This window comes from Ailuropoda melanoleuca, chromosome 13, assembly GCF_002007445.2.
Source record: "Ailuropoda melanoleuca isolate Jingjing chromosome 13, ASM200744v2, whole genome shotgun sequence".
NCBI classification, from domain to species: domain Eukaryota; kingdom Metazoa; phylum Chordata; class Mammalia; order Carnivora; family Ursidae; genus Ailuropoda; species Ailuropoda melanoleuca.
This window is the reverse complement of record NC_048230.1, coordinates 7,006,744-7,027,324: the sequence shown is the minus strand read 5'-3', so window position 1 is coordinate 7,027,324 and position 20,581 is coordinate 7,006,744. Positions and strand designations below refer to the sequence as shown.

Here is a 20,581-nt window from a genome sequence, read left to right as displayed (position 1 = left end):
TCTGGGATTAGGCAATGATTTCTTAGGTATGATAGCAAAAGCATAAGCAACAAAAAAATAAATAAATGGGACTTATGGGTGCCTGGGTGGCTCAGTCAGTTAAGCATTCAACTCTGGATTTCTGCTCAGGTCGTGATATCTGGGTTGTAAGATCGAGCCCTGCATCAGGCTCCAAGCTGGGCATGGAGCCTGCTTAGGATTCTCTCTCTCCCTCTCCCCCTCCCTACCCCCTGCCCACGCACATGCACGCACTCTCTCTCAAAAATAAAGTAAGATTAAATGAAAAATAAATGGACTTTAAATTAAAATGTGCCTCAAAGGACACTATTCAAGAAAATGAAAAAGCAATTCATAAAATGGAGAAAAAAATTTGCAAATCATGTATCTGGTAAGGGAACTTTATCCAGAATAAGCAATAAAAACACAAACAACCCAATTAAAAAATTAGCAAATGACAGAATAAACATCTCTCCAAAGACATACAAATGGCCAATAAGTACATAAAACGATGCTCAGCATCACTAGTCATCAGGGAAATGGAGATCAAAACCGCAATGAGAGAGCACTTTCAACCCCACAAAGATGACTAAAACAAAATATGGCATAACCACACCATGGACATTCAGCAATAAAAACAAATAAAGTAGTGATACATGCTACAGGGATATACATGGATAGACCTTGAACACATGCTAAGCGAAAGATGCCAACCACAAAGACCACATATTATGTGACTCTATTTATATGAAATATCCACAACAGGCATATCCATAGAGGCAGAAAGTAGATTAGTGGTTGCCTGGCAGGGGGAGGGAATAATGGGAATGATAACATGGGTACGAGGTTTCTTTCCAGGGTGATGAAAATGTTCTGAAATCAGATTGTGGTGACGATTGTACAACTAAGAATATACTAAAAACCACGGGATCATACACTTTTAAAAGGGTGAATTTATGGTCTATGAATTACATCTCACTAAAACTGTTATTTTGGGGGGGGTGGTGCCTGGCTGGCTCAGTCGGAAGAGCATGTGACTCTCGATTTCGGGGTCGTGAATTCGAGCCTCACACTTGGTGTACAGATTACATAAATAAAACTTAAAAAACTTATTTTTTTAATGCTATTATTAGTTTGAACCAAATAAAATGCCATTTTGCAGGATAAAAACTGAATATTGGCAATTTCTTAACAGGTCATAAAAAGCTATATTCTTCGATGTGGGGAAAATAGTCCAATCTGCCAATTAAAAAAAAAAAAAAAAGCAGCAGGCAAAGATTTCAGGGTGTTTAAAGGCCACACAGGGGAAAGTCTGAGTCAGCCCACTCTAGCCACCATATACATTTGCACCAATTAACTTCTTGAGTTTTAAAATAGATTTTGAGTGTAATTATGAACAAATATAGTAAACATAATAGTAAAACACTTGCAGTTTGACCCTTTGGTTTTCTAAATTTGGCAGATTAACTCTGGTTAGTTACTGAAAACTTCCAAATGGCATTTCTCCACAACAGATTCAGTAAATGCAAAGCCACTTTAAATTCTTCTTAGAAGCAGGCAGAACATAATTACTATGTAACTAGTAAGAGTGGCCAGGTTCAGAACGAATACATTTATTTAGCCAGCTAGGATGCCTTATTACTTTCTACCAGCTTACTTACCCAAATGCAATGCTTCCTGGTACCTCTTGGTATCAAAGTACAAAGACACCAGTCTTGCCTAGGAAAGAGAAAAGGCATTGACTGACAGAAAGAAAGAAAAAAGCCAAAGAAAGAAATCAAAGATTGACAGTCACAGAACTGTTACTGTTGAATATACAAGTTCTGGAGACAGCATCAAATCCAGCCTAAGCAACGATGTAGCCCATGGTATTATCTGCTACTATGGCCAGTGACTGTTAAGTTTACTGTGCTGCTGCTTACTTCTCGGAGCCCTACAGCAGGTATTCTCATGAGCTGGGATTACTATCATTAATCTTTGGTGCCTGGATAACACAAAATCCCTGAAAATACTTGGGATCAGAATGGTGGTCCTTACACTGACAGTCTAATGCCTAGAGACCTGAAAGCAGCACTAACGTAGGCACATACCTCCAAAGCTTGGCGTAAGAAAGTTCGTTTCTCTGATTTGGCCCATTCAATGCACTCTAAACACAACTCGACCTGCAACAAAGAGACAGGACATGCAATATTATGTCCTCACATTCTTCCCACGAACCTTGCTCTGGAGAACAGCTTTAACTCCCTCCTTAGATATTACCCACATTGCTCTACTTAATGTCTCAGGGGACATGCCTTGATCTACAGTATCTCACTGTGTAACGGTTATATCATAATGGAGAATCAACTTGGCTTTTTATACACAAAGTATTTTTGTGCTTAGATTGTGTTCTTTTGGAAAAAGAGCTTCCTCTTCAAGATTACTCTTCTACCTTCCCAGGAGGGACCCCGAACTTATAACATATACAGCCTGGAATACAGGTTTCTACAATGGCTGAGAAATCTTTAAAGCAGAAATTTCTCCCTAAGTAGTTGCAAATAGTAATGGCAATGTGTTAACATGAACCCACTGGTAGTAAAGGGAAGAAATCCCCGGCCTAAGCACAAATGCCTTGTTCCTAACAGTTACCTGTAAGACTCAGAAGGCCCAGCTGGCTCTTCCCTTTCCGATACTAACAAGTGCAACTAACCAATTCATCATCACAATACAAGACACTTAGCATGTATTAAAGGGAGTAAAAGAAATTACACTTAGCCTAACACTTAAAAGGACTTTAAGGCTTTATTGAAAAGTGTTTTGGGGGCACCTGGCTGGCTCAGTTGGTAGAACATGTGACTCCTGATCTCAGGGTCATGAGTTCGAGCCCCACGTTGGGTGCAGAGCCTACTTAAAAAAAAATAAATGAATGAATAAAAAATATAATAAAGGTGCTTTGAACCCCCAGTTCTATCTGCCACCCAAGCAGTGAGATAATGTGCAAAGTAACTGATTTAAAGCAATGTTCTATGCCGGATGGTCTACATGCCATCAGGTATCTGTGACATACCAGCTATGAGAAAGTACACATTAAGTACTGCAGATCTTGTATCACTTCTGTTACTGTAAATTTTGTATTAAGATTCAGAGCATAAGATAGAAAGAAACTGAACTTTCCGGAGAACTAACTGCTAATACAACCGATCTTTATATACATCCGAAGATCTCTTAAGAGGTGTTACAAGGAAGGAACAGGAACAGCACATAATTCAAACTGACAGATCTTCTGCCTTTAGACCCCAAGTCCAAGCTCAGTAAGTAAACAGATGACATTACATGGTATTTGGAGGATTCACCAGTAAGGGACTCAACAGAATCTTTTTAACTCACTGAAGCCCCCTGGTGGCTACTTAAATCTCCAGCACTAAACCGACCTCCTAAAAATTCTACAAAAACTAAATTAAAAGCAAGCCAATCACAATTTCAGAGTTTTGAGTTACGTTCTGAAAACTCAAAGTAAATCTCTGTTCATGACATGAATGGAACTGAAAATACTTTGCTGAATGTGTTTAACAACGAAAATACAAGAGTCCTTACTCCTGTGTCTTCGGAGGGCTAAGAAATGCTTACCGTCCCAGTTTTACCCAGGGAGCTTTTTTAAGAATACAAAAATGGATGCCGAGGCTCCTGACTCAGTAGTCTGGAATAGAGCCTGGCCACTCAGATGTAGATCTCTAGTTAAGAAACACTGAATTCTACTCCACCATCCCAACGTCCCCATTTCCCTAACAGTCCAGATGTGACTCAAGGTCACATACCAGCTGCTGGGATCAGAACTTGACCCTATCCCAGCGCTCTTGTTCAGGTGGGTACTGACATTTCTCCTAGAGTAGGGATTTTTTTTACAAACCGAACCGACTATCTGTCATCCATTACAGGGTGCATGATTTGCACTCTCTAGGGCTGTAACTGGTAAAACCGACACCTCAATTCTAAGGAAAAATTTTAAAGGCCATTGGCCTTGCTACACAACTAGTTTGTTTGAGGCTCTGTGCTTTGTTAATGCGGACAATGACTAATAAAAAGGGGATAAGAATATATGAGAAGCCCCTGCTTCTGGAGAAAGCCCTTTCTGAGTACAAAAACTTGATGTGACAGAAATCAGACATTTAAGTTTGTTTTGTTTCTTAAAGATTTTATTTATTTTGACAGAGAGAAAGCACGTGAGCACACAAGCAGGGGGGAGCAGCAGGCATAGGAAGAGGGAGAAGCAGGTTCCCCGCCAAGCAGGGAGCCTGATGTGGGGCTCGATCCCAGGACCCTGGGATCATGACCCGAGCTGAAAGCAGGGCAGCCATTCGGGTGCCCCAGACATTTCAGTTTTAAATCAGTACACTTAACCATTTTTTTTTAATGCCTTTATTAACTAAATCCTTATGGGAGAATAATAACTACTATTCCAAGTCTGAAATTCTCTAGCACAAACTCCTTTTTTCCACAGAAATAACTGTTTCAATAACTGGATTCAGTGTAAGATTGTTTTTTTTGTTTTTGTTTTTTTACAGATTTTATTTATTTATTTGACAGAGAGGGAACAGCCAGCGAGAGAGAGAACACAAGCGGGGGGAGTGGGAGAGGAAGAAGCAGGCTCCCAGTGGAGGGGCCCGACGCGGGGCTCGATCCCAGGACCCTGGGATCATGCCCTGAGCCAAAGGCGCTTAACGACTGAGCCACCCAGGCGCCCCCAGTGTAAGGTTTCTTAAAACGTGCTATTGTGGTTTCAGTTGGATAGACTATACCAAAAATGGCTTCCCCTGGGCAACTACCCAGAGAGCCCTGAAAGGTAAGGTAAATTTTGAAATTTCAGTTCACTATTTGGCAAGGCTCTGGCTCAGTCCCCTCCTCACCCCAATTCTCTACTCCCCGTCCCCCTGCCAACCACCCCATTCTCACTCTCCCATCCCACTCCCTTACCTCACACGTACATCCTCACTTTCTAGGCTCTAAACCTTGGTGCTGCAATTCACTCAATCCTAACCTGATTCCGACCACCTTTTGGAATACAGCAAGCTAAAAACTGTTTTTGTACATCTACCCAACTTATGGTTAGTTCCCAAACAGAAAAAGGCAAGAAAAATCCCCTCCTCCACCCTCTTGGGTACCAAACTCACCAACACAAAACTCCTAACGATGTTCGCAAACTTCCTCTTTTGCCTCAGCCCACAATACTACTACAGTGACCTATAACTTGCTCCCCTATCCTTGCCCATCACTCAATCAAAGAATTTTAAAAGAACCTAGAATGTTCCAAGATGAACACATAGCTCCAATTTCTCCAAGTCAGAGACCCTGAGTCACCTAAAGAAATGCAGTAACAACGCTTACGCTTGTATCTCAATTCAGTAAATCTATGTCTTAATTCAAAAAGTTATCTCCTAAGCATCGACCATGGGGAAGGCATTATCCATACATTCCTCCAACAATATGAGTTCTGTAGCTCCCCTGGGCCAAACTACTCTAAATGACACGGGTACAGCACTGGACAGGACACACTAGCTACTCTCATGAATTTCTATTCTAAGGAGGAAACAGATGTTAAAAAGGAAAATAAGTATGAAGAAAAGTAAAGCAGATGGGGTATTTTAGACAGGAGGGCCTAACCAGACACGGAGCCACATGATAAAGGCCAGTAAATGCCACTAGCCAATCATAGGAGAGTGCTGAATTATGATTTAATGGACCTCCACAAAGGAGTAGGAGAATTGTTCGTTACACAAACGCAATTCCATCCACTGAGTCAACTCTATGCTATGGGAAGGGACAAATCCTGGAGATTTCAGTGTGCAAAGGAGCAGCTTTGATAATTAATTCTTTCTGCCTAAAAAGTTCCAAGTAACACGTATCAGTCTGTCTCAAACTAACATTTTTTAGTCAACCGATTATAAGGCACCCCATTTCAAACAAAAGATGGTGTTGCTTTTTCATGAGAACAAAGTACAATTCTTTAAAAAAAAGTTAGGATTAGATAAGACTAACACCCCATTAAAATCACTTTTTCTTTTATTTATAATAATTCTAATGCTTTACTTTAAAAGATAGTCATCTAAATATTAACAATTTTTGATCTACTATCATGAAACGTAGTTCTGCCGCAGATTTGAAAACTTCTCTACAAATGAATTTTCTACAAATGAAGTGAGTTTATGGTGTTTAAACTAGGCCTCAAGGAATCATTAAGGCAAGAAAGCAGATTTTACAAAAGACCTGATTTCAAAGTGGGATCCATATGTCCTAGATTTCTGAAATTCCTCATTATTTACTCAGAATGCTACTGTGCCCTCTCATACCTTTTGCCTGTACACCCACAGAGGCTAGAGCAAACAATGAGATATATAACCAGCCAGCTATTCCTACCCCGTCCTTATATTACCTGACAGTTTATATACTTATTTATTGCCTGCCTTCCTCATTAAGATATAATCCCCATGAGAACAGTGACTGTGTTTTTACAAATGCATCCCCAGTATATGTAACAGTGTTTGACGCACACTGGGCACTCAGTGAATACTAGCAATGTATCTATAGGAAAGACAACTATATTCTTCCTACAAACAGATTCAAGCAACCACAATCTATCCTGCTTGAATCTGCTGCTTTTTACAGATTAAGTTTTAACTTCGATAGTGTCTCCTCCCAAACTGCAGAAAATACAGCTATCTTCGAAAGTTCAGAAGAGGCTCACTGATTCCAAAGAGGCACTCTTCAGTATGGTTCAGGGTCTGGTCTCAACTTGTAGAGGACATGTACAGGACACCAGAGTCACTTCCGCACACATGAGACACGAACAGATGGATGCTCACCCCTCCATAAAGGCATATATGCAGTACAAAACACGCCAAGAAGGGATGCCACAAGACTGATTTAGTGCTCACAAGGAGCTTTGTGACACAGAATGAAAGGTACCACAGACACAGAAAACATTACAAAGGTGTGGCAATACAATACCTCAAAGACAAGAATCAGTTTGTGACCCTGATGTAATGAGGATTCCAGGGACCACTCACAATCTCCACTTACAAAGCAAAGCATGGAACAGACCCAAAGTATCAAATGCCCTGTAACAAAGAGAAACTGACATGATAAGTCCTGAGCTGTCCTCCCAGCTTTCCCTTCCACATTAGTACCACAGTGCAGGCAGGCAGTGCTTTCACTAAAACAGACTTTTTTCCATATTGTCTACCTCCTGCCATTAAAGTAACTTACCTCCTGCCCTGTAGCTGCTTCCATATCAAGAAACAGATCAAGAAGAGATCGGACCAGACGAGCTGCCTTAGCCTTGCTGATGGAATTCAAGAAGGGTCGCACATACTTCAGGAGTCCTCCAAGCTCTGTGTGGAAGGCAATTCAGAAAAGAAAAAGGAAACATCAATATTAGAGACAAAATACCCATTAAAATAATGACATAAGATCATAAAATCAATCCTTATGCCACTGCAATCAGCATCCTTAGCAGGTAACAGAGTAGCAAAAATGAGTGAACAACATATACCGAATTTGTATTCTATTCTGCACTCAGCTACTGGATTACTATGAGGGCCCTGGGAAAACCTCACGTATCTCAGCCTCACTTACCCATCTTAATGACAGATAAGCAGCAAAGTGCTCATGGTCTCACAGCGCAGTTTGCTAGAATATGAAATATGCTGTGCCTCTGACACCTGAGGTAAAAATCACTTCCTCACAACTGGCAGATCTGATGAGGTCATGGGAGGGGTGTTTTGTTGCTGTTGCTGAATCTCCAAGTCCAGTGTAGCAGCTCCCCCTTTAACAGACGAAGATGTTCAATTCCAGATTCCCTCCCCCCACCCCAAAGTTCTCCCCAGTTTAGCCTTTTAGCAATATCACTTCCCTGACACTGAATAAACTTTCCACAGAAAGCTTAGGGTGTTTTCCTCTTAAATATATACCATCCCTTAAAGATACACACTTAAAATTCTTCATTTATCTGTAAAGCCTAAGTCTTAAACTATGACCAAAAAAGGTATACACCACAGAATTTTTTCTCCCCTTGTATAGGAAAAGGCAACACAGTCATTTTAAGGGATCATCTTAGGAACAAGAGTAAAAAATCAGAGAATATTTCAACCTGATAACTATGCAAGTACTTTTGGAATGTAGGTTAGAATTACTTTACTGCCACCGCCTCTTTATACTCTCCAATTGTGGACTCACCCTCCTGAGGATTCTAATTCAGGGCAGGCAAACCTCACCCTCCTGAGAATGCTAATTCAGGGTCCTGAAAACCTCCTCTGCCTGAACAGTCACAGGATGGCATGGGACTGTGTCAGGTACGAAAGGAACTACACAGTGGAAAAGTTCTTTCCCTTTACTCCCCAGTACTGACCTTTGATTCCACTAAGATTTTCCCCATTCTGCCGCTCCATTCACCCCTGCATAGACTAGACATATGTCTGGCTTTCATGCCTCGATCCTGCTACATTCCCATGTAGAATTTCTCCCCCATCTTCTCGACCTATGTAAACCTTAGATATTCTTTTAGGTCCAGCTAACGTCCTATTATGTCTTCCAAGCCAACTCCAGGCTGCACTGATGTCTCCCTCTCAAATTCCTTTTACATTTATACAGATTTTAATTATACAATCATAGTTTTTTAAAAGTAGTTTAGTACAATGTCCCTTCTCCCACAGTATTTCCTACTATGCTAGAACAATTCTGAACAATCTCTAATGAAAGAAATGTTCAGAAAGCAGACTATCTGAATGTTAGTCAAACTAAATTGTTCTTTTTTTAAGAAGTCCTTACCCTTCTTCCACATGGCCTCAAATTTCTGAAGATAACTACCGTTTGTATCTCCCTGACTTTCCCTTTCTCCAAGCTAAACATCTTTAGCTATTTCAACTGTTCCTCCAATGTTCTGGTGTCCGGATTCCTTGTCAATGAATTAAAAACTCTAGTTTGCAAACATACCACTTGTAGTACCCAGAACTGAAAACAATTCTCCAGGTAGGGTCTGACCAGTAGAGTCATGGCCTAATTTTCTTGATCTGGCTACCACAGGTAACACAAGATAGCCCACTTCCTTTTTCCTAACAGCACTCTTTGTTTAGACCGAGTCCATTAAGGTCTTTTTTGCACAGACAGGTAATTCCTCATCTTCCTCTGTTTTGATAAAATAAGTATATAACTTTATACTTACCACACTGAATTTAATCTTGCTGGCTTTGGCAATAACTCTGAATCTTATTTCTGTCCTCTACTGTACTGAGTCATCTACAAAAATAAGCAGGCCTTCCGAAATGGCTTTAGCCACAATGCCAGATGCTGACCGAGCCCAATGACAGGATGCTAGAGACAAAAAAACCTCTAGGTTGATCTTCATACCCTGTACCTCTCATTACTATTATGGCAAATGTTCAAATGCCTGGCTTACATCAGATATGTATTTTGCATCATTGCTCTAACCCAGAGGCTGGCAGACTTTTTGTTTAGGACAGATAGTAAATATTTTCAGCTTTTTTGGGTGATGTGGTCTCACTGGCAGATACTCAATTCAGCCACTGCAGTGCAAAAGCAATCATAGACAATATGTAAACAAATGGGTGTGGCTGGGTTCCAACAAAACTTTATTTACAAAAACAGCTGGCAAGGTACTGTCCGTGGAGCCCTGCAAACCTGGTCTCATAAGGCTAACCAAAGAGAATGAAGGTGAGTGTCAAATAATCTTTTCTTAATAAACCCATGGTCTTAAGCGATTAAAACCTACTTATCAAATAATCTGTCCCAGATATTAGTGATTACCAGTTTAAAGTGTCTAGAAATTATTCTTTTCACTATCTTCACACAAAGTGAAATGTTTGCCCATCCTCAGTTTCCTTAATACTTCTCCATCCTCCATGACTTTTCTCAGAATGGTAATAGTGGCTCTACAAATATATCTGCTAGTTGGGGCGCCTGGGTGGCACAGCGGTTAAGCATCTGCCTTTGGCTCAGGGCGTGATCCCGGCGTTCTGGGATCGAGCCCCACATCAGGCTCCTCCGCTATGAGCCTGCTTCTTCCTCTCCCACTCCCCCTGCTTCTTCCTCTCCCACTCCCCCTGCTTGTGTTCCCTCTCTTGCTGGCTGTCTCTATCTCTGTCAAATTAATAAATAAAATCTATAAATCAATCAATCAATCAATCAATCTGCTAGAACTATGCTTTTGATATTAAAAGACAGAAACTATCAGAGCCTAGAGACCTGAACTTATTTAAAGAGACTATCTGCTCTCTCTTCTCTCTCTACCTTGGCTTTAATTCTTTCTGATACTTTTTTCTTTATCTTTTTGAAAATCACTTTCCTTCCTGGAAAAGGCCAAAGTGAAACATGAACTAAGCAGCCTGCCTTTTGCTTTAGCACCTGCTAGCATTGCAGTGTTGGCTCCAAGCACTGATAGTGTTATTCTTCTTACCCCAACAGAGAAACAGATGACCTCTTAGTTGCCAAAGACTCAGTTCACTTTTCATTTCAGTCTATTGTTGCTATTCATTCTTGGTTATATTCCCTGTTTCTTTCCATTTTCATACATACTAAATTAATTTTTTAATTCCCAAAGAATGAAATGACTTCTTCCTCCTATTGAGATTTACAATTATATGACCAGAACTTCCTTTTTAGAATGTCACAGAACTCAAAATAATCTTTCAGAATCTCAAGCTATGAAATCTGCAGAGCCTGAGCCTAGCCACCATGTCTGATGGTGCTCAGCACCACTTCCACCCACCACTATACTCATCAAACCTTGCCTTATTCACTCGTTCCCAAATGACTGCTGTAGGTCAGGGACCTGATCTTATATTTTTTGAATGGAGTACTTAGCACAGCGCTAACTGTATATTAAGTGGACAATAAAACAAAATTGAAGATTAATGAAATAGACATATTTTCTGTTCTCAGGGAACTGAAAATCAAAGGAAACAACATAACCTATCAATTATGAATAGCAAAGGTAGTTAGGTACATGAATGGAGGCCCCAAGACTCCCTTAGAGTTTCTATTGTATATACCTATATTCACCAAACTCTTTTTTAGAACACAATGACAAATAACCTGTAAAAGTTCTTGAACGTCCTTATGATTCATCTGTTAAATTCCAATAGTTTATCTATACAGTTCTCAACTTCTCAGGTACTGAGTCACAAAAAGGGGAGGGGCAAGGAATAAGGAGGGAGCAAAGCACAGAAGAGGAATTTCAAGCAAAACAGCTAAAATTTTTGGATAGATTTTTGAAGCACTGACTACACCACATGCTATTTGTAATTATCCATGCTACTGGAGGAAAACAGGTATTTGGAAATTTCAACAACAGAAAAATCTTATGTCACTTTATCTGACTTTCTAATTCTTTCAGGAAAATTACCTTATTAATTATATTTTGTATGGACTAATAATCAAAACTATGATGCAACCCCAAGCTCACATTAACTCATAGGCAAAAGGAATCCATAAATATGTTAAATAGGAGGGAAGTCAGTCTAAAATGGAAAAAAAAACAGGGACACCTGGCTGGCTCAGTCAGAAGAGCATGTGACTCTTGATCTGGGGGTTGAGTTCGAGCCCCACATTGGGTGTAGAGATCACTAAAAAATAAATAAATAAACTTAAAAAAATAAATAAATTAAGTGAAAAATCCCAGCACTGACCACTGATAACCCACAAGTGATTAACTATGGAAAGCATTAATGATTACACCAAAAGGCCTCGAGAGCTTCGAAGTGGGACTAAATGGTTCAAATGCTGCCTCTTCCACGTACTAGATGAGTGACCCTGGATAAGTTATTTAACACTTCTGTGCTCAGTTTCCTCAGGTGTAAAATGGACAATAGTATCTACCTTACTGAGCTGTTTTGAGGATGCAATAAACCGGAGCATTCTTGTGCTTAAAACAGTAACTAGTGGACAGTCAGGATTTAAAAACTGTTTTATAGCAGATATTTTAAATAATATTTTAAATAAGAAACAAAAGCCATTTAAACACATCCTCCCAACTGCATAAATCTTTACTCAACTCTACTGTTACCTGGGACTTTGAGTTGACTGACCTTATAACCAATGTTAGTCATCCTTAATTGTGAAAGATCTTAGTTCTCAAGTTCAAGAAGTTTTGCTTACACCTCCTGGATAACAATATTATTTGTGAAAAAGTAATTCATGAGGTCCCTTACCAGAACTTAATCCATTCTAAATTAGATAAGATCTAAATTCACTTTAAAGTTGACAAAAATCATCCATTTAAGCTTAAGCAAACTTGTCTCTAATACTATTACCACTTTACTAGTCAAAGGCCCTTCCTGGTCTCTTATTCTAATGACTCTTATTCCAAGGACACACCCGTCATCAGAATATCATCTCAAGCCTAGAAACTCAGTGGTTCAACTACAACTAGAATGTTTGGGCAATAACATGCACAAAGTCCCAGGTAACAATGGAGATATCTCGGGAAGGCTCTTTCCATTTAACGTCTCTCTCACTCTATCAGGAAAAAAGGACAGCTAGTCACTGACTTGGATGCAAAATCCCTAGCCACTTTTAAGTCAAGGGCCTATGTTGCTATCCATCTTAAATCCATCAGAGCTGAAATCACTAAAGACAGCCGCTGTTCATGCTGCTGCCCCTATGTAAGGGAACACAGTGAAAATTCAAACCAGAAACAAATCACAGATCACTATATCCCGACAGGAACAGGATCTTCCCTCACCTGGAGAACAAAACTGTTCACGAAGGAACTGAATTTAAAGGTCCACCTAGCTTCCCGCTAAAAAACTAGCTCAACGAGTTAAGGATAAAATGGAATTATACCACCAATAAACTGTGTGGATGCATGCCTATGTTCCTCCATTACAAGAGAAAACTGAAACTGCACCCAGCACTTCAGGTAAAAGGGAAAGCAATCCATTTGCAGCACTTACCCGCAGCTTGTCCAGTCTTCGCCAAGAGAGACCCCAGCTCCAGGATACTCTGCTCTTTGACCTGCACTGCCTCCTCATCATTCTCCTGAATGTCACGCTTCACTGAGAGAGGAAAATGCAAACCTCTTAAAATTCTGACAAAAAATGAAGACTGAGGGAAATTTCACCCTCACAAGACCAACTACAAACTTGGTTACCGAAAGACAAATTCTAGAGAGCTTTAAAAAAAACCCAACTCTTAAAAAAGTGAAATCATCATTGAAGACATATGTCCCATGTAAATCATAAAAATAGATTCCTCTCCGATTTTAAATGTGCTTTTCATTCTATGAATTAGAATTCCCCTTACCCACATACACTGAAATTTCTGTTGCAGTCACTTGGCTAAAGCAAAATTCAAACAAGTCACTTGTGGTGGTAAGCCCCACGTTAGGCACTTTGTTACTGAAAATATTAAACATGCCTCTATGTTTACCTGCTACAAACTAAAATCAAAAGACCATCATTTACTGATAACTAAAAAAGTCAAGAGTCTTTCAAATAAACTTTAAGCCTGTGGAAAGCCTCCCTAAAATGTGTGCTAGGGATAAGCGTTCTACAAAGCCATTCAGGAAAAACAACCCAATCAAAGCTCCAGTGTGATCCTTAGAAGAGACTGCTGCTTTATAATGGATTCAGGACCTGTTAAAATAACTTTTTGTGTTATCTGTCCCACTTTGAACTGTTAAAAACTATTTTACCACTCAAACAGTGAATAACCTCTCTGAGTTTGTGGTGATAATTTTAGTGATCATCACCAGTTATCACTTCTCTTACAAAGCATCATGACTTGACAAAAACCAAGATTTAGATACTCCATGATGGAGTTGGGAAAAAGTAAGACTGTAGCCATCATGACTCAAGCTTGCTCTAACAGGGAAGCTTTCAGGGAACTCTTTCCTAGTAGAGTGGACAATCACAAAATACTCCAACTATAGTGTTTACCATAATTTCACTTTAAAAAGACAAAATATTAAGCACTTAGGACAAAAAAATAAAATAAAATCCATGCTTCTCACATTAGTGTGTACTCACAGAATAAATATATATATGACTGAGATGACGCCGGTTCTATAATTGTAACTGACTTAATTCAGGATCAGAACTTCAAAATTAAAACCTTTCATTTGCCAAAATCATCCATCCACAGATGCATCTTAACCCCCACCTCCTCTCCTTTTCCAGTACCCCCAAAGATAAAGACATCAAGATCCTGTCATTGGCTTTTCTCTACGCAGGTCAGGAATACCAAAATTCAACAGAAGTCAACATAAAAGCCAACATCCTGGAGGTCCTACATACACGTGCATTCTTATGCTACTTGTTGATCCAATTTGAATCTTCTCAAGCTACGTTAAAAAGATCACATCACTCCATATGCAGCGAAGAGCTAGCCCGTGCCCTAACTGAACCCTTTACGACTTAAACATTAAAAGCCTTCTCTGTCATCACAAATTTATTTCTGTTCACACCTGAATCCCGGCAGAAACTTGTCGGAAGCAACTGGCTGGAGCTCCCGTTCCAGTTTTCCTGTTGCGTGCAAGGTGTAAGGCAATCTACTACAAACTGACTTGAATTTTCTCTGGCACTCTGCAGCCGACCGGTTCCCTGAACTCCGTGGCTGACAACTCCCCGAACTCACTTCCCACCTCTCCAGGGGAGACTAGGACGATTAGTCACCTCCTCTAGCCGGCGGTCCCATCTCGCTCTTACACCCTACACGGGGGGCAAAGGAACGTCTCGGGCACCTCTTCAAACCAAATGCCAATCTGCGGTGGTGTCCCCTCGGTATTTCCCACATTCAGAAAGAGATCTCGCTTTAGTGGACCCTTTCGCTGTGAGGCTGGGGAGAGGTAGCAGCTCCCAGCGTCCGGAGAAAGAAAACTCCAAGAGAAAAGCGAGCGCTCGCGCTGCCAGCCGGAGCGGGCTGTGCTGATAACAACGGCGGGAAACGCTGTCTACAGCGGGTTTCGCCAAGGCCCTTCAACTCGAGGCTCTCAGTCCTCTTCGCGACAAGCCCGCCGGCCGGCACTGCTCCCATCCCGGGCCAGCCCGCACGGGCCAGAGCGGGGGCAATGCTAGGGAGTGGTGGGGGCCCCGGCTCGGCCCACCCTCTCGCTCCCCGCAGAGCCCACCGTGAGTCAGCAGCCGGCAAGCGGACGCCGGGGCTGCCTCGAGGCTTCCCACCCGGGTGGGACCCAGGGGGCTCCAGGGAGCTGCGAGCGGCCTGTGCCCCCGGCCCGGCCCCCCTCACACACAGTGAGTCAGCAGCACCAGAGCCGGCTAGCCCGGCCCCGCTCCACAGCCGCCGACCCACACAGGCCAAGCTGAGCCGGCAGGGTCAGAGAGGGGGCGCGGCGACCTTTACCGATGGAGTGGAGAATGTCGATGGAGGCCTCCCGGTCGGTGCTGAGTAGAGACTGGGCTCTCTGGAACTCCACCACCGCCGCCGCCGCCATCTTACCGCTTTCACACCGTCCCCGGCCGCGGCCGCCGACGCCGGAAACACACGCCCGGAAAGCCCGCCCTCGCGTCCCTCTTCCCGCCCCCCATAGCACACCCGCCTCCTGTTCCCAGAGCACCACGGGAGTTGTAGTCTTGCCGCCTGTCGGTGATTGAGGGGTGAGGACGAGAGCTGGGGCGCCCGGGCTGGTGGGAGGCAAGCTCCCCAGCACCGCCTAGCGGCCAGCATGCGGGTGAGAGGCGGTGCCTAAGCTTTAGAGCCGAAGGCTAGTCCCCACCCACCCCAAAAGAGGCCTCTTAACAGCAACTCTCCCAGCTCGCCCTTGAGCACCCGACTAGGTATTCATCGATAGCCGTTTGGCTTTGTCGCTTCCACGTTTCATTCATTCAGGGCAATAAACTATCTTATTAGTGCTCACGATGTGGCAGACAAAGAATAGCACCATTCAAAGGCGTTCAAGTGTCTAACAACATTTGTCTCTCTCTCTCATACACACACAGACACACGCACACACACCACACACACACACACACACACACACACACGCACGTTCCAGGATAGAATCCTACATAATCATAGCCAGCCTGTGATTAAACCCAACAGCGTCGGGGAGATGTGATGTTAGACAGTGAAATACCATCTTTGCCCCATTCACTCAATAAATCCCTCTTGGGGGTCACACAGAAGTCTAACGCAACCTGAAAAGAAAAAAAAAAAAAAAGAATAAAAAAAAGGATTTTTCTAGTATCTCCAGTTCCTTCAACTAAAATCACAGCTATCTGAAAGGCTGTCAAATGAAAGGAGAAAACACACTCTGTATGACCACTGAGAGGTGAGCTTAAGGGAAGACCTAAAAATATACAGAGGCAGTTCAATATGAGGAAGATCTTTCTCCCGGTGAAGACAATCTGAAAACAGAATATGCTGTCCCCTTAAAGGACCTGTAAAGCGAAATAACATTGCACTCCTCTGTGACTGGGTTAGGCAATTTATATATTTATCTTCTTTTATCCTCCCAACAATGTTCTGTGAAGAAGATACTATTTACACTCCTTTCATAGGTGAGGAACCGGGTTTAAAGTAATTTGGTGAAACTCATGTGGTAATTGACAGAGCTGAGAGCTGAAAGTCAGGGAATGCATTCCTAGTTCCTGGATGTGTCCAAAAGAAAATTGTATATCTCATCAAGTTGTAAACAGGACTCATGGCATTGCTGGGGAAATGGATTAAATGTCTTCTGGATTTCTCCTAACTTGGAGATTCCATGAATCTCAGTATAAAACTAAGCCTTTCTTTGCTTAGTAAGGGTATTCCTCCCTCTTCAATTTGGTGTGCAATTAATAAATGGATTAAATGTCTTCTGGATTTCTCCTAACTCGGAGATTCCATGAATCTCAGTATAAAACTAAGCCTTTCTTTGCTTAGTAAGGGCATTCCTCCCTCTTCAATTTGGTGTGCAATTAATATATTGTGCCAGAATGTCAATGAGCTATAAAATTCCAAAGCTGAGAACAACAGGAAATAAGTATCTTCATCTTCTAAAGAATACCTACCAGTTCATCCTTACTACTTTTGTAAGTAAAAGATTTGCCAAAAAATGACTAGACCAATCCCAAAACCTTCATCTACTTCTAGCCTCCATCGGGGAGAGAGAAAAATTCAAAAGAAATTCATTAGAAGAAATCATGGAAGAGGATGAAATGCTCACCTCACTATAAAGAGGAAGAACTACAAAAGACTGGGGGTGTCTGCAAGATCTTTCTCCCAAGCTGGTGAGTCTCACTGACTATAGCAACTTAGCCATCTCTGTGCATCCACCATGGTAAGAGTTTTGAGGTGAACCAGACCTGTCCCTCCAGGAGGTTGGGGCCTTCATGCACATTCATGAAGATGGTTACCACTTTGGACCTACAGAATTCTGAGTTAGGAAAGGGGGCTGACACATTCCACAATAGGACAAGGACAAAGAGCAGCAATGCGGCAGCCTCTGCTACTGGTGTTTGGCAGTTAGGTGGCCAACTCAGTAGGGCTTCCCACCAGAGAGAAAACACCCAGTAGCAGGCTGGAAGAGTAGACATCAAGAAGCAGTGACTGAAGGGGGATCTTAAAGTTCACAGGCATAGCCTCCAAAGAACCCATAAATGCTCCCAACAAGAGAGAATCAGCACCTGGATCTCTGCTTCTGATGACATTAGTCATGTGAGACACTTTGACTCCCTTTCTTTAATCCCTGCGCCACAGGGAGTCTGTTTCTTCCTCTGCCCCTCTTCCCACTCATTCTCTCAAACTCTCTCCCTCTCGCTCTCAAATAATAAATAAATAAAATCTTTTTAAAAATGAAAAAATAGATTAGATATGAAATTGATGTTTTGATTTGGGTTAGACTGGACTTTCTTTTCTTAATAAACTAGTTTGTTTAGAGCAGTTTTAGGTTTACAGCAAAATTGAGCAGAAAGCAAAAACGGAATGGACTTTCAATCATTAGAAATGACCTGAAAGTTAGGAGATCTGCCCAAGATGTTATCCGGCGAAGAGACAGCAGATCCAACAGAGAATGGATACAGGGATGTAGTTTGTACCTGCACCAAGTCCTTAACATATTTCAGCACCACCATCTGCTCAGTTCCCTACTTCCTGACTCCTCCTTTCTCCACCCAGTGCCGCCACAGCTAAATATTACCTACTATTGATTCTCCTAAACATGTTCCTCGGGTCCTAGTTCCACACCATCCTCTCTAACATTTTTAAAGATTATATATATAGCCTCCTCCTGGTCCTACTCTTTGGAGCGACACAGGGATCCTGTGGGAAATGCAAGAGGCCTACAGGACTAGTTTATTGCACTACTTGCCCTCGATCTTTCCCTTTCTTTCTTTTTTTTCCTAAAGATTTTATTTATTTATTTGACAGAGAGATAGAGACAGCCAGAGAGAGAGGGAGCACAAGCAGGGGGAGTGGGAGAGGAAGAAGCAGGCTCCCAGCAGAGGAGCCTGATGTGGGGCTCGATCCCATAACGCCGGGATCACGCCCTGAGCCGAAGGCAGACGCTTAATGACTGCGCCACCCAGGCGCCCCAATCATTCCCTTTCTTTCACATACACTCCAAGAGAGTGATCTCTACACCTACATTGTACCTTTTTCTTTCAAACAGTACCATCATGCAGAAAATGCAATAAAAGGACCTCGAATCTTGGAGTCACCCACTTGCTTTCAAAGTCCAGGCCAACCACTTAGTACCTGGTTATTTTAACATTTTTTTTAAGATTTTATTTATTTATTTGAGAGAGACAGAGAGCACAAGAAGGGGGAGAGGCAGGCAGAGGGAGAGGGAGAAGCTGACTTCCCACTGGGCAGGCAGCCCGACACGGGACTCGATCCCAGGACCCTGGGATCATGACCTGAGCCAAAGGCAGATGCTTAACCGACTGAGCCACCCAGGAGCCCCTTAACATGTTTCTTAATTTCTGTGATCTTTGGTTTTCTCCTCTGGAAAACAGGGATAATAAAACCTAGCTCTCAAGTTTTCTGTAAGGACAGGAGATAAGCTAATATGGAGACATGTTGAACAAACGTTATTTTCTTTCCATGTAGCATCTTCATTACAGAAGAGTGAGAAGTAACTTGTATTACAGGGATCATTAGCTACTTCTTGCTAGTCACCTTTCACTGACTGCACACTAGGTAACCGATGTTCTTAAACTTAAGTAGTACAAAACTAGTAAGTCATTCTCAGGAATGTGATATTCTCAATGCCACCAAAAGCTCCCCCCACCACCACCTTCTTGCAGTTGTCCTGCCATTCTTCTCCACGCTGAGCTTCTTCAAACGTTCTCCGCATGTATCTGATAGTCTGGGCCTTGGGAGGGTCTGGTTACCATCCCCTTCACTGGGGCCCACAAAGTGTTGCATTATCTGGTCCCTGCCTCCTTCTCCAACGGCACCCTTTACTCACTCTGCTCAGTTGGCAACTTTGGGGTCTTTTTTCTTTCTTTCTTTCTTTCTTTCTTTCTTTCTTTCTTTCTTTCTTTCTTTCTTTTTCTTTCTTTCTTTTTTTTCTTTCCTCAAACATGCCAATTTCTTTCCCACCTCACAGCCTTTATGTTCCCTCCCCAGGTTTCAGCTCAAAGATCAGGTCTACAAACAGGCCTTCTCTGTCATCCCATTAAAAGTAATCTCCTCTACCTTCAGTCCAGTAACCATCATATCACTCTGTTTATTTCCTTCTTAGGACTTGACACAGTCTTTGATTTTACTATGTCACTCATGTAAAGCTCACTTCCCTCCACAAGTTTTCAGGGACCTTGTCAATCTTGTCCACCATCCTAGCCCCCAGCTCCCACCATAATGGCTTGCACACATGGCAAGCACTCAGTAAACATTTGTTGGATGAGTGCTAGTATCTGTCCTGCCACGAAATTCTGCTGCCCTAAATGTCCACATCCTACACCATGTGACTGTTTAGCCATTGCATTTTAGATTGCAGTAGGGGTGAAGGGGCTGTCACAGATCAGCCATGACCTAGGGTTTATAGGAACTGGCCTGAAAAGACGAGCTGGACCAATCCAATTCCCCTCTCAGGAACTGGGGAACTGAGAGACTGAGCCAGTTAGCCAAGGGAGCTGAAATCAAAATCTGTCACTTGGAACCAATGAGACCCATGTTTGTAGAGGGAAAACTCAGTAGATGAGTGAAGAGAGGCATGAATGTCACAGAGGAGAATCCAAACACCACCACAGAAGGTCACCTCAGTTCCTAACAACTTTCTAATTTCCATCTCCACCCCCATGAGGCCCACCCATGTCATATTCCCCATTCTTGAAACACTGGGACACGTCTCCTTTCCAAATATCTTCCAATCCTTTTCATTATGTTAAGAAGAAAGGTTCAGTGTGGTGTCATTATGTTTTGAATGGCTAATTTTCTTTTTTTTTCTTTCACCTTTCTTTTTAACAAAGTGAGAGAAGGCAACAGTATCAAGCTGGAGTTAGGTTTCCTTGTTTTTACGTTTATGGTTACATCCTAGTTATGGCCAATAATACTACTGATTTTCCATTGATGGTAGAGACATACAGTTACAGTGAAAAACAAAGTGGGGCAATTTAAATAACACTACATATGGTATGTGGACATGGGAAAAATC

General features: G+C 42.1%; 1 protein-coding gene across 1 annotated transcript in view; it reads right to left on the bottom strand.

The window, feature by feature from the left end:
• The window catches only part of PSMD11 (proteasome 26S subunit, non-ATPase 11), a 28,307-nt gene extending 12,804 nt beyond the window's left edge, over positions 1-15,503 (bottom strand). Inside the window, 5 exon segments of the mRNA XM_011231197.3 lie at positions 1,659-1,716; positions 2,088-2,159; positions 7,237-7,361; positions 12,939-13,040; positions 15,346-15,503. Coding sequence (XP_011229499.1) covers positions 1,659-1,716; positions 2,088-2,159; positions 7,237-7,361; positions 12,939-13,040; positions 15,346-15,436 — 448 coding nt within the window. The 5' untranslated portion in view covers positions 15,437-15,503.
• Between the last annotated feature and the right edge of the window lie 5,078 nt (positions 15,504-20,581).